This window comes from Dryobates pubescens, chromosome Z (assembly GCF_014839835.1).
Source record: "Dryobates pubescens isolate bDryPub1 chromosome Z, bDryPub1.pri, whole genome shotgun sequence".
Lineage (NCBI taxonomy): Eukaryota > Metazoa > Chordata > Aves > Piciformes > Picidae > Dryobates > Dryobates pubescens.
In genome coordinates, this window is record NC_071657.1 from 111,340,371 (window position 1) to 111,354,420 (window position 14,050).

The 14,050-nt window shown below is 39.0% G+C and overlaps 1 protein-coding gene across 1 annotated transcript in view; it reads right to left on the minus strand.

The window, feature by feature from the left end:
• SEMA3A (semaphorin 3A) overlaps positions 1-13,843 on the minus strand; it is a 166,331-nt gene extending 152,488 nt beyond the window's left edge. The window contains exon 1 of the mRNA XM_054178150.1: positions 13,589-13,843. Coding sequence (XP_054034125.1) covers positions 13,589-13,700 — 112 coding nt within the window. The 5' untranslated portion in view covers positions 13,701-13,843. The remainder of the gene's footprint in view (positions 1-13,588) is intronic.
• Between the last annotated feature and the right edge of the window lie 207 nt (positions 13,844-14,050).

Consider the following 14,050-nt stretch of genomic DNA (forward strand, 5'->3'; position numbering starts at 1 on the left):
CCCACTTTGTCAGACTGATGTTTGAAAAGGAGCAGGAATTCTTTACTCTCCTGCTAGTGCTGGCAGCTATTTGGAGAGGCGGGAAAGCAGCTCTTGAATCTCCTGCTGTGGGGATATCTCCCGGGCCCTCCCCAATGAACTCAAGTGAGAAGCAGGCAGTAGCAACTCTCATTCAAAGTGCCTGGAGCCATAGCTGTAGCAAGTAAGTGATGTTCCAGTAAAGGATAAAAGTTTCCACAATGTAGTGCCCTTTTTAATGGATACAGGAACAGTTATTGAAATAGAACAACTGTGTTATGGAAATTCTATTCCAACATTGCAGTATTACTTATCTAAAGCTACTGCACTTGAATCAGTGCAACTGCTTCAAGGCTCATGTGTGTCTAGGATGTGCACTGTTACATTCACACCGATGGACGTCTGCACAGAAGGTTTAAATGGAAAGACCCATTAACAGGGAAAATGGGAGAGGACTCGGATAAGATACAATATTCCTTTGCTCAAAAACTCATTTTTAAACTTGTTTGGGCATTCAATATTTTATATTGATACAGAATTTATATTGATACAAACATTCCAAAGGACTCAAAGATCAAGCAGACTGAGTGAAGGTCTTTCACAGTGAATTCCGTTGATGTTGTATCCTACTGAACGTGAGGATGCAATAAAGCCCAGACAGGGAATGAGTACTTCTCTTGTGGAAGAACACAGTGGAGCCATGGGAAAAGCAAGATCAAGAAGGACTGCTACCGAACAAAAGCTTTCTTTTGGGAACAGAAGAGTAATTTTTGACAGGTTTTGCCTCCTTTCTTCCTGTTAACTGGGTAGAGTTCAAAAGTTTTGAGTGACTGTTCTAATTGCTTGCTTTTGTTGGTTTCGTAAGTGAAGAAGAACTTCTACATCTTTCGAAACAGGCACTTCATGCCATGAGTGCCATGCACATTGAAATCAATGGAACTACTCATGAGTAGGAGTTTGTAAGATCAATCTTATTTTGTTTTGTTTTCATTTTTTAATCTCCTGGTCAATACCAAGACCAATCCCATTTCATTACAGGAATATTAGTGTGATTGAGCAAATCCCAGAGCCTTAGAATAATTGTCCTTTAAAAATTATATTGGCAAACTACAGGAACAGTCCCATGTTATCTCCTTTGGAAATATTTTCTAGTCCTTGTGCCTGCCTAACCACAGTTTCAGGCATAAATGGCTTAGTCAATCTTTCTCTCTCCATATATACACATGACAATTCTATCTAAGCAGACAAGAGGTACAATAAAACATGTAGAAAATTGTCTGGCTCAGAGCCTATTATGATGTATATTTTAATCTGTGTTCCTCATTTTCCTATTGCTTTCCCTTTTCCCCACTTTTTGCATGCATGAAGAACTGCATCTTCAAGAACATATTAAGTTTGACACTAAAACATTCCCTCATTCTACCTAGCTGAGCATGTACTGAGCTACAACAGCAAAGCACGATACAGAAATGCTGAGTGGTTTTCAAGGAATATTAAACTAATGATTATTTTGGGTGCCTCCTGGGTCAGATACTGACATAATTCAGAATAATACTCGAATCCTTTACATTTCTTCCACTCCTATCACACTTGGCTGTCAGACTTTCAGTGAAGGTCTGCATCTGCTTGCTGCTTACATCTCATGCATTATTTTTCCTCCCTTTTTCTTCCTTTATTTATTTTTCAGTGGAGAAGGAAATTCTCTTTTTTGAAATATTAAAAGTGTAAACTGTACAGGAGTGGGAGACCTGATACTGCTTTTTAAGACTCATTTTTCTCTGAGTGGTCATCATTATAGCAGATCTGTGTAAGGCATGCGAGTTGCCATACCTGTGAATAGGTTAAAGTTTTATGGTGCTGTTTTTCACAGCACTTTGAAATGCAATGATCTTTGCCAGAAGCTAGCTAAAGAATTACTTACATATCTCCCTTCCCAGCTCAGCTGACCATTCACATGCAAATAGGAGCTTTGACAGTTTCTCCACACATTTATGAAACAAAATGATCTGTTCATTTTTCAGCTCAGAATGAAGTCTGACAGTGCCCTTTTTTTGCAACACTGAATACACAAAATAATAAAACAATTTTTTTAAAAAAAAGATAAAATATAAAATAAAATCTAGTTTTCTTGGAATGGAATTTTTTGAGAGCACAGTGAATGCATTATGGTCATAATATAAGTTATCTTAGAGAAGAGCCAGAAGATGTCAGTTTTACAAACTATTTGAAAGGCGGAGCCTTGTTTTTAACTCCCTTGGTCACTCAGAACCCAACAAAATAACTCAACCCCTCAAGACCCCTGATTTTTAGAGTAGGTTCAAATCATCACACAATGGACACACCATGACATCAGGAAGGAAAATTAATAGCAGAAACTTAATTTGGCCCTGCCTGTTAAACCCCATGTTTGAAGAAACTTGACTTGTATTACTGAGCACTTGCCCATAGGATGTACTCACTTTTAAGTGGGTCCCAGAGCAATTCACCTCTACATAGAACAGGTTCACACACTGGCACTGCACATGCAAGCAATTCCCTCTTAAACCCTGAAGTCCAAGAGATCTGAGTGGTTCAAGGAGGACAGTATTGTGCTTTCATGATGGTTTTAAAAAATCCTCACTATTCTACCCAGCCACCAGTTGCTATTTTAAAGGAAAACTTTAGACCTAAAGTCTACTTTTCTGGTGTGGTTTCAGTGTCTTATAACCAGAAACAAGTGTGCATTTCCTAGTCTAAAAAAGCTGTATTTCACCTCTTGTCATGTCATTTACATACACTGATTACTTCCATATGTCTGGCATAAGGTAAAATATTTTCTATGCATAGTAATGGAGGTCAACCTACAGTGAAACAAAACTCAATGTTTGTCATATTCCTACATGCTGATAGAAAAAGTTTTTAAGAGAGTGGCAGTTATGAGAAATTACCTGAAAGGAAAAAAAAAAAAAAAAGGGCAAAAAAAAAAGGCTGTTTATGGAGTCAGTTACAGAAATGGTGTTAAAAAAACTAGGAGTTTTGTTACTCAGCCCCTTTGGTGCAATGTCAATTTGGCAGTATCAGTGATTTAAGCATGCACCACTGCAGTCACAGCCATTTAATTAAGTTACACTCAATTTACTCCAGAATAATTGATAATAGCTTAAAATTTCTAATATAATAATAATAGTAATACACATGAGACTTGACACTGCTCTCTCTGAAGAGAAATGAAAAAGCTTCTTTGCTCAAATAAACACAACCTTTTATGTTGGTCTCTTGGTTTGTTTGCCATCTTCAAAATCTGGACTTAGTTCTTTTAGCACCAGCAAACATGTCAGAAAATTATGTAGCACATGGTCAAGTAAGACATCATAGTCTAACAAGTCAAACTACAAACTTGTGCCTGAAGTTCAAAGGTTCACCAAAATCATACAAAATCTTTTGTTTGCTCTGTGCTTCTTAATTAATGAGATGAAAGCAAATACTTTATTCTGGAAAAATACTGTTATTCAAAACAATAATTACATTACATAAGTGGCATGAGGAAGCTTAAAAGAAAAAAAAAATAAAATAAAATTCCTTGAGTTAATTCAGTGAAAGGCATATTTTAGCACTGCATTGAAGGTATGTGGAATATGTGAACAAACACTTTTATTTTCATACAGACCAAACTAATGGAGGGAACAGGTGCTTTCTTATTTAATTTAGGAATGAGGATGCAAATTGTACAGAGATGAAGAATTCCACTTCTGAATTTATTACAGCAGTTAGTCCTCATTATTAGCTTTGAACTAGAGCTGTCAAGCAACAGTGCTCTGGTGAGTGAGTCACAAATGATAGACAATTATAACTGACTGAACTGATTACTGAATATTTCCCCAAGTGGCTAAGAAAGGCTGCCCTCATCCTGGAGAAGGCAAGGAAGCATTTTGGGTTTGGGAAGTGCTGTGTGCAGGAAGAAATAGAAGATTTGTGTCCAAAATCTGTCAGGAAGGAAAATGTGCACCTGTAGGGGCACACCAGTGTCCTAGTAAGGTATGTGCAGACTGTGTGGAAAGGGAAGGAAGTGCCCAGAGAGAAGGTTTCAGTTCTGGCTGATAAGCATAAGAAAAAAATTACATTTTTTTTATCTTGCTCTTAATTTTAAAATATTATTATCAGCTATGATTAGAAAACAAGACAGGACTAACTTAAATTCTGAGAAACAGGTCAATCTTGCAAGCACTTGCATAACTTTGGTAGACAGTACTTCAAAGACTAAACACAAAGGGTCACCTTCACAGTGTATTAAGTATGAAAAGTAGGCAGGTACTCCAAAAAACATTGTGAATGGTTCCTGTATAGAACCCTCTGGAATACCTAAATTGAATTAAGTTAGATAAGAGGCATGTGTTTCATGTCACAGATGTGAATATAATTACTACAATCACTTTAAAGTACTTGTAAGGCCTTTTTAAGTTGATCAAAAATAAGTTCTAACTGAAGTTTGAATATATACATTAATGGGATTATTCTGAGAGGAGGATACAGCTCTGAATAAGCATTGCAAGTCTCCGACCTTGAGCCATTCTTCATGAGATCACTTAATACCACTTTAGAGGTGACAAAGCTGACACAGAAGAGACAAAGAATTAATAGGATTTCACATTTATGGTACTTTCTTTGATTCCTCATTACAGTATAGACTTTCTCTGTATCATCAGTTGTGGTGCTGAGTTCCTGTTAACCTTTCCTAAATTGCATGACTGTAGTCTAGGAAAGAGTGTGAATTCCATTGGTGTTTAAAAGAATGATGAAAGACACAAAATTGCAAAAGGATGCCAGAAGAGGAAATAGAATACCCAGCAGATTACAATTCCATCACAGATGGGAAACAAAATCTGAAAACGTAGAATTAAAAATATGTGTTAAACTTGATCTCAATACAGCAGGCTGCAGAGAAAACAAAAATTTTCAACATTTATTTTGTAACACCCCTTTAAAAAGAGCTATAAGGAATTTTCTTCCAAATTTAATAAATTACTGGATCTTTTCACTTGAGGAGAACGCTTGCTTGTCTATTTGCTGGAGGTCAGGTTTTATGGCTGGAGTACAAATGACTGACAATGGGCACAGGGTTACTGTACTAATAACTGCAGAGATAACATCCTGCAAACACCTTTAGGACATTTCAGAGAAATGCCAACTGGTGATCTTTGAACATATTACTATACCCTCCTGTACATCTGAATATACAATTGGTCTTGGTGGATGGACCCTGACACAGCTTGGAACAGTAGCAATTCAGAAATAAAGCCATTTTCCTAATGGTGCAACTTGCAGTTAGCTCAGGAATGCATTTATATTGTTGTCATCAAGGCCCACCAGAGCAAGAAATTTTGATGCAGACCTTCACCTGCTGTAGTAGAAGGGGAATATGGGGGGGGAAAAATCTAGAAGTTTTCTCTCAGATCCCCAGACATCATTTCTGCTGTCCCTCCTATGACTTGACAGGAACTAGCATTTACCACATGGGCCTACCAGAATGGAAACTTTGTACAGGACTTGTAAGAAACTTTACTTTATGCCTTGGCCAGGCATAAGATCCATATCTAGCAAAGGACCAACAGCAGGTGATGAAAACTGTACCCTGCACTCACTGCAGCTCTTTTGAGCTGTATTTTTCCTCTGTTGCCTCTAGAAAAGGCCACCAACCCCTCCCCCTTGGAAGGCAGCTCCAAATCCTTTAAATTATCTCACAGAGCTTTTTTGTGCCCTTTTCTCACACAAGGCAGGAATTTCAAAAGGAGCCAAGAGGGGCCGTCAGAACCAACATGAGCTTTGCTTCATTAGAGTGGAGACTAAAGGAGAGCTTTCTTTTTTCTTCCTTCCACAAGTTAGATGAAAGCAAATAACTACTTCATTCCTCGGATTGTCCCCTGCAAAATCCAACTTTGCACAAAAATATTTATACGAGATGAGAATTGTATTTGGCTGCTCACTTCTAAAGTTTCTGCAACATCCATCTTAAGAGATAAGTAGGCTGCCCAACAAATGTCAACTTTAAAACATTAGAAGAATGGCAAAAACTTAATACTTTACTGTGTTAGGCTATCTAACAATAAAGGATGAAACTTAGATGTGACTCAAGTAGTCTAGTGCTCACATATTTCAGGGACTGCTGTAGATGTATCTATGTTACGGAGAACTTGTAATCCCCAAAGTGAGAAAATAATTCCTCAACTGCAAGTCTCCTTACAATTTTTCTAGAAATTAACCTAAATTTGGGTTCATCCTGCTGTCATTATTGAGATAGTTCCACTAAAAAGAGGAAAAATCAGGGTCAAAGCACCTGTCCTCTGAGTTGTACATACGCGTGTTTATTTTTATTTGCAAACTACGCGATATGAAATTGAGTCTTGAATACATTTTTCTTTTAAAGTGTAGAAATATTCAGAAAGCAACAGAGCTGGTCAGAGGAAAGTTTATTGAAAGCTCCAAATGATTAAACTATTAAATTAGTAAAGCTCTGCTGCACCAGACAGTCACTTCCAGCATGTGTCAGTGGATTTGGGATGAGCTTATTAAGGAGGAGAGACATACAAAATGTGAGATATAAGTTAGGTAATTATTTTGAAGAATGTAGGAATAGTGTGTATTTCTTACTCTATCAAAGTTTGATGCAAATACAATCTCAGGTAAACTCAAGATCACAAATACTGAAGAGATACTTAAGTTTTATCAGTTGAATTTTTGCACAAGTTTAAATACTCTTTTAAGCACAGACAGGTTCTTAAATTAAGATCCTTTGTTCAGAATACAGCCTAAATTCTTCCATAGCATTTAATTGGGGCCTTCTTTTCACACCTTCCCAGAAAGAAACTAAATGAATGAATGAGGAGATTAATTCCTTTTACAGTCACAGAAAAGAGATGAGCACCCTTAAAGTTTCATTCAGCCTTCCTAACCCAAGATACCTCTCCTTCCATTGACAGTGAAAAAAGCCTAATGTGGCTGACTATGTCACTCAAAGAGAAAGAGAAAGACACCACAGAGAACCTCCTGTGGTGCAGCAGAAAGGCTACAGCCCTCTCAAGATTTCTGATGCTCTCAACAGCTGTAGCCATCCTTTTCTCTCTTGTACACTGGGGCACTATCCACTTGGAAAGAAAAAAAAAAAAAACCACACATCAGGAAAAGTCAAGTAAATGTACTATCACCACAGTTATTCTCACTATCCACAGCTGTTACTGGAAGAGAGCAGCTAACCTATATGAAGACTGCATGTGGGAGGACCGTGAACTTGCAGACATTCCTGAAAGGAGCTTTAATCCTGCCAGGGAAGGAATTTGCTGAATCGCCCACCAGCACAACACCAGCAGCAACTTTCACGTGTAACCTTAATTAACAAGAGCACCAGGACAAACTACAGAACTTCCATTTAAAATTTTGACATAGAGCTGCCAGAGACCACCCCACACATTTGCTAAAAAATAAACCTGTGGGAGTCTGAAGACAATTTTACTGTTTTTAACTTTCAAACAACTGGAAAATGTCACAACTATTGACACCACTTAGAAGGATTTGATTTCTCCTCAGTCACTTAGGCACTGCCACAAGTGATGATGTGCTTTTGCTTCAGACTGAACAAGGGTCAAGTCAGACTCTAGCTGATGTAGAAAACATTCAGAACATTGGAGCAACTTTGTATTGCTTGTACTTCCACTGCAACGTTCCAGGTATACACCTGAGAGTAAAAGCCCACAGGCCAGAGGAAGTAAGTAAAAGGATGACTCCCATAGCAGCTGTATGTAGAATCAGTGATCAGGCAAACCTGAAGCATATTAAAAGCATCACAGTGCGGCAATAAATTAAAAACTGTAAAACACTTTCAAGCAAAAAGGAAGAGTTGAAAATACAAATCATTTGGTGGTTTCTTCTCAGGTGGAACTCCATGTAAATGCTTTCTGTACATACAGAGGCACACAGAGAAGAGATTATCATAAATAACCCATTCACGTTTTAACAACCTGAAAAGACTGGGTTTCTTATTTAAAATGCTGTTTTGCTAAGCCTTACGGACTAAATACTAACTTGAATAAGCCCTAAGCAAATAGATAGGTACTTCGGTCCTGATCAAAAAACTTGAAGCACAGAAGCAAATTTTAAGGCAGACTCCATGTATCAGTAGATCCATTGAGCTCGGTTTAAGGTCCTCAATAGGTCATAGTTTTAAAGATGCTGTTAACAAACACTGACAGTAAGTGCTGCACACCTTGTCCACAGCAAAAGCGTAATTTCCATTGCTGTCAGCAGGGAACCTTCCATGAATAATTTTGTTGTTAGCAAATTGTACAATACCAATAATTATAGAGAACTCCAGCTTCTCAGAGAAGGGCGGTTCCATAATTCAGAAACCACTTTTTCCAGTAGAATTAAATGGGAAAATTGGAAACACAAAATTACACTGTTCTCATTACACTGCCGGTCTTGGCCCTAATTAGCTATCTGGAAATTTCTCTATATAGGCAAGATGAGAGCTTATGAAACTCCTTCACTAGTTTCTCCTTCCTGTCTGCCTGTGGGCCATGTTAAAGGCAGGCAGAGAAGTCCTACTGTGCCCTTTGACAGTTCTCAGGTCTTATGAAGACCCTAGTAAATGAATGCTGGATGATCTCTGAAGGAATGATTTTGAGGTAAAAAGGCTGAAGAGGCTTTGGCTGTGCCTGACATCTCAACTGCCTCCCAGTCTCCTGCACTGACTGAGAGTAAGGTCTGTGCAGAAATGGTGGAAGCTGAGTATTACAAACCTGTGCCTCAACTGCAGACATCACCAGTTTGCCTTCCTTCACAGTCTTCTTCTTACATCTTCTCTTTCTCAGGCACATTGAGAGTGGCCTTTCCCTCAGACAGTACTCTTACAACATGGTTTAAACAAAATTATTTTTAAACAGATACCTTGAAATCTGAGAAAAATTCCAATGCTGGTCCCAACTCAAGAGAGTCAAGCTCACTTGCCAATATTTCTCCCCCCATTTCCTTTTCCCACTTTGTCCTGTATGCCCAATGTTTGTCATGGTATTGAACTGTGAGATATAGATTTTGATGGAAAGGAAAAACCCCAGTCAAATCCACTGGCAGGTCATCAGCTGCAACAAATCTGGATCAACAAACGACAAACCAAGTATCACATTTACACTAGAGTACAAACAGGTAGTTCAGTGCAGTGTCATTCCTCCCTCGTCATGGCACATTGAACAGATTGAAATGGACATAAGTTTCGTTGCTGCTTTCACTAGGGACAGGTTTTCATCTATATAAAAATCCATGCTATAAAATTATAAATCAACCACATGCCAGGGATGCAGTATTTCTCGCTATCACTGCAACTTTAAACAAAACACTTATTTTTAATACGGCTTGAACTGGAGCCAGGGAGTAATAGAGCTAAATCTGTCTGCAATGCTTTTCCAGTTACTTATTCTCAAGTAATATGTATCCAGTTGAGCAACAATAATAGAGAAGAACATGTACTCTTACAAAACATACTTACAGCATTTTATAATTTTCAATAGATAAATATGATGTGACAGATGGATTTGAAAAAGTAAGGTTCACAAGATTTACTCATTGGGGTTGCCTTAGGAAAAAAAAAAAAAAAAAAGGGAATTCAAGGAATCATTAATGGAAACTCTCTCTCTCTCTTTTGGGGGGCTTATATGTTTATATTTAAAGGTTACTGCAGCTGGTTCCATCTCTATGTGTCCTTACCTCCACACATAGAAGACAGCAAAATAAGATAGGAAACAATAAACGATAAAAGAAACCCATCTGGAGCTAGGACTATATTTATTATTTTAAACTTTGCACACTCAACTTGATCATCATCTTTCTGAGAACTCTGTGTTCAGTGGAAGTTTCCTGAAAAAAATCTGTGACCTAGTGACATAAACTGTCACTGATCTTGAAGCCGGTAAGATTGAAAAAATCCAACAAACAATAAAATCTGCCACCCACCCACCCCCCCACACACCAAAACCCCAAAGAAACTCCCCACATTCTTTAAGAAAATACTTCTTTCCTTTTGACATATCAATAATGACATTTCTTGTTACTTTACAATAAGGACACAAAGTGTTTGAAGGGCACAAAAAGAAGAGCTCTGAGGTTGAAGGGCTCAAAGGAGCTTTCAGTTTTATAGATGGTTTTACCACACTTAGGCCACTATCCAGAACTTACTGACTTCAATGAACTTTGGATCAGGACTTTAATCATATTAATTGCGTTTTACTGAAATAAGAAGATAAATATCACCTGTGAAAAACTTTTCCAACACATGCACTAAGATCAAAATGTTTGGAAACTTTAAAATGTACAAAGCAAAATCCTGATGCTACCGAACAGGAGTTTCATCACAGACTTCACCTGGACAAGGATTTCCCTAGTGCTCTCCTCAAATTTCCTTCCTTTCATATGCCAGCAAAATCAAAGTGATATAAAACAAATAACCAGGACTTTGCTTTACAATAAGCAGAAGGAACCCTTTCAAACCACAGATGTGGCCTTAATATATGTATTTATACAATTCCTCTTCCTATTCATAACATGTCCCATAGGATGCCTCTAATCTTCTGCAAGACTGAGTGACAAGAAGTTAAGAGAAAGCACTTGAAACTTCTGTCCAGCAACCTGGGAAACGGTAGAGCTAATACTGGACCTTTGAAAACAAGTGACCATAGGAAATCAAGGTTGGCAGGGATTTAACCCTTCATGACTCATTTTGCTAACTTTTAAACTAAATGTTTGAGCTTTTTAACCATGTTTGACATCTAATTAGCTGAGAAAAACAAGAAGTTAAAGTACATCCTAGCTGTTCTTTTGAAATAAAGCACCAACAATTAGCTCCAAAACTTTGTTTGGCAAAAAAACAAGCATGCATGTTAAAAGAAAGCTTTGTGACAGCCACTGAAAAAAGAAGTCATTTGGGTTACTCTTTTTACCTTGTGTATTTTTTTTTTCTTCAGTATCATAGATTTAGTTTATTCAACAACAACTCTTTACTGAGAGGCAGAATGGATAAGTAACTGGGTAGCTTCTTTTCCTAACAGCTGGCATTTTTCATGAGGATGAATCATGTAGTATCATATAGTCATATGGCAGTGAGGTATACTCTGAGAGGTATACCCTATTAGCATGCAACGTATTAAGACAGTGCTTGAAAGACATATTTTCAATACCTACAGCTCTTAAGGCTCTTACTAACCAAGGTGTTAGCATTGATCTGTGCATGGAATACTGAGCTAGAAGAGAAATTTGTCTGGAAAAGGCCCAGCTGATAAGGCTGTTTCCCCTGACTTACAATGACATCCTCATACTTCAGAATCAATGCAGTAGCATAAGCAACACACTCCTCTTGACCTGGCCAAGCATTTACACTGGTACTTAACATTAAGCATGTGAGCAGTCTGATCTGAATGTTATGTTTTAAATCAAATATGTGATTAACTATATGTATGAATCAAAGGCAGGAGTGTGAATTCCTGTAAGTCTTCCGACTTTAGCTTGCCTTGAATCATCTATGCATTTACTTTCTTTACTAGATAGGAAATAGGCTTGCTTGCTACAATGATCTGCCAAACATAAAAACAACTCCAATGTTCCTTCCAGTTTCCTGTTTTGATCATATAGGATTGACTGCATATCAAAATTTGATGCCTCATGCATTTAAAAATTGAAAATGAGACCTTTTTCCCTAGCAAGAGCAGAACTGGAAAACAGCCAATCAGCAGGGTAGCAAAATGGATATGGATACAGCACCAGTGGTGTGGAAAAAAAAAAACAACACAAAAGAACCCCAAAAACCCACCACCACTATCAGTCAGGTTTGGCCATCCTTTGAAATTAGTTTCAGTGAATTCGGTCAGTATGGGCAGGGGCAGTAGTCTTGAGCCATCAATAAACTTTAAAAGGGTGAAAAAACCCCACACAATAATTAATTAGCCGTTAAATCCCTTTACAGGATATTTTTATAGCATTTTTGCGTCTCTATACTAATCTGAGTTGCAGCGTGATTGTAAAAGTTTGGAAACAATTAGGAGGTTTTTAATGAGATTTTGACATGACATGCAGTTATAGTAGAAGCTTCGTTCAGACCCCATTATTCAAAATAATCAATTCTGTGATAAATACAAATGGCTTTTCTTATGAAAATCAAATTAACAGATTCTGAACTTAAACTGTTCTTTCCATACATATCTTTAAACGCGCACAAATCCGCATATATACGTTCTTTAATAAAACCCTGCACATGCATTTACTCCATACAGTGCCTCCAAGTTTTGCAGGTGTTTAATTTTTATTTTCTCATCTGGAGTGTGAAAATGATGTCTGTCTTGCATCAGACAGGTCTTTTCCCCCTTTCATTTGCAGCACAAGAAAGATGAAAAAAATTTGAACGACATACTTCTACTGGCAAGAGTATTGACACTGCACTGTAAACTGAGATTGACATCTACGACCAGGCATGCACACACATGTTCTCCTTTTCTTTCCACTGTAGGACCAGTGTGTTACTTTTCCTCCCTTCCTTTAGAACTGTAGCTGCTGCTCCTTCTCTCAACCTTCAATGGAGAAGCACCTCTTCTGAGAGAGAAGTATCTACCCATACATGTATAGATCTCCCTTTTAGAAACAATACAGCTCTTACACTTTAAACTTCTTTCCCAGTTGGACATTCTCCAGATTTAGTGAATTCTTCTGAAAAGGTACTTAGAGAGGAACTATGCCGATAATGAAAAACTCTGCCTACTTAAGAGTCCTCCTTTAATACTGGCTCTATTATACAGAAGTTAATTACTGATAATTGCAGTATGAGTGGCATTACACAATTTCAAACGTAAACGTAATCTCACAGCTCTCTTTCTTCAGTTACACCTTCCCTGTGATCTCTAATGAAATACATCAGACTACACCAAAAACAATCCCAGTTCAAACAAATTGCACCGCATTACACATCCAATAGGCAGTATTTTCTAGGGCATAACAGTCCTTTCCTCCTTTTCTGGACTGATCTGTTCTTTTCAGTTTATAGTTTCTTGGCAAACCCACCATCTACTGCTTATGTTAGGCATCTGATTGTCAGATTTGTACAAACTGAATATTCATGACTTGAAATTTAACCACTTCATGCCTAAAAATAAGGAAAATACAAATTTTCATCTATTCCATGCTGTTTGAAACAGATCTGGTATTGTGGCTGAGCTACATGCCCAGCACGGGAGAGATTAGCTGGGTGGTCAAACACGTCTCATCGTTTTAAAGTCCGATGAAATAGCACAATACTGGAAAATGCTCTTCCACGGATCCTCATCACGATCCGGAGTCCTTGTCTGCAAATGCAACTAACTCTTCTTTGTCTGTGTCTAAACTGCGTGGTACCGACCGTAGCACGGAGTGGCTTTATAAGTATTTTTTTTTTTTCATAAATTTCTCTTGATGTCAATTTCCCCTTTAGAAGGCAAACCAGGAAGGAAAGTAGGGAGAGAAGGGAACGACGGGGCAACGAAGAGAGATTTTGAGGAAAACCGGGGATAAGAGAGGACAACAGACTTACCTTTATAGGATAATTTGAGCCTTGGCACATTATTCTTCACGTGCTGGCAGTTCACTCTTCCTGCTAGTAATACTCCCAAGGAAAGCAAGGCAATCCCCCTGAGCCAGCCCATGCTGCAGCAGCCACTGTAGGGTCCCTGCGAGCCGGAGCCGCGGCGCTCCCCGTCCTGCCGGGCGCCGCCGGGGAACTTCAGGCAACCTGGGGAGCGGAGGTAACAGGTGATGGGGGTGGGCTCCGCGCCCCGCCGCGCCCCGCCGCGCCCCGCGCCGCCGACAGTTGCTCCGGCCCCCCGCCTCGCCGCCGCCGGGGCAACTTCAAGACCCTCTCATGCACACGCCGCGGGCCGGAAAAGGAGGCAGCCCCCGGGCGCGAGTGGCGTGCGGGCGGGGGGGCGGCATGATGCGGGCGGCGGCGGGCGGCGGCGCGGGCCGGGGGCAGGGGCCGGGGCCGGGCCGGGGCCGG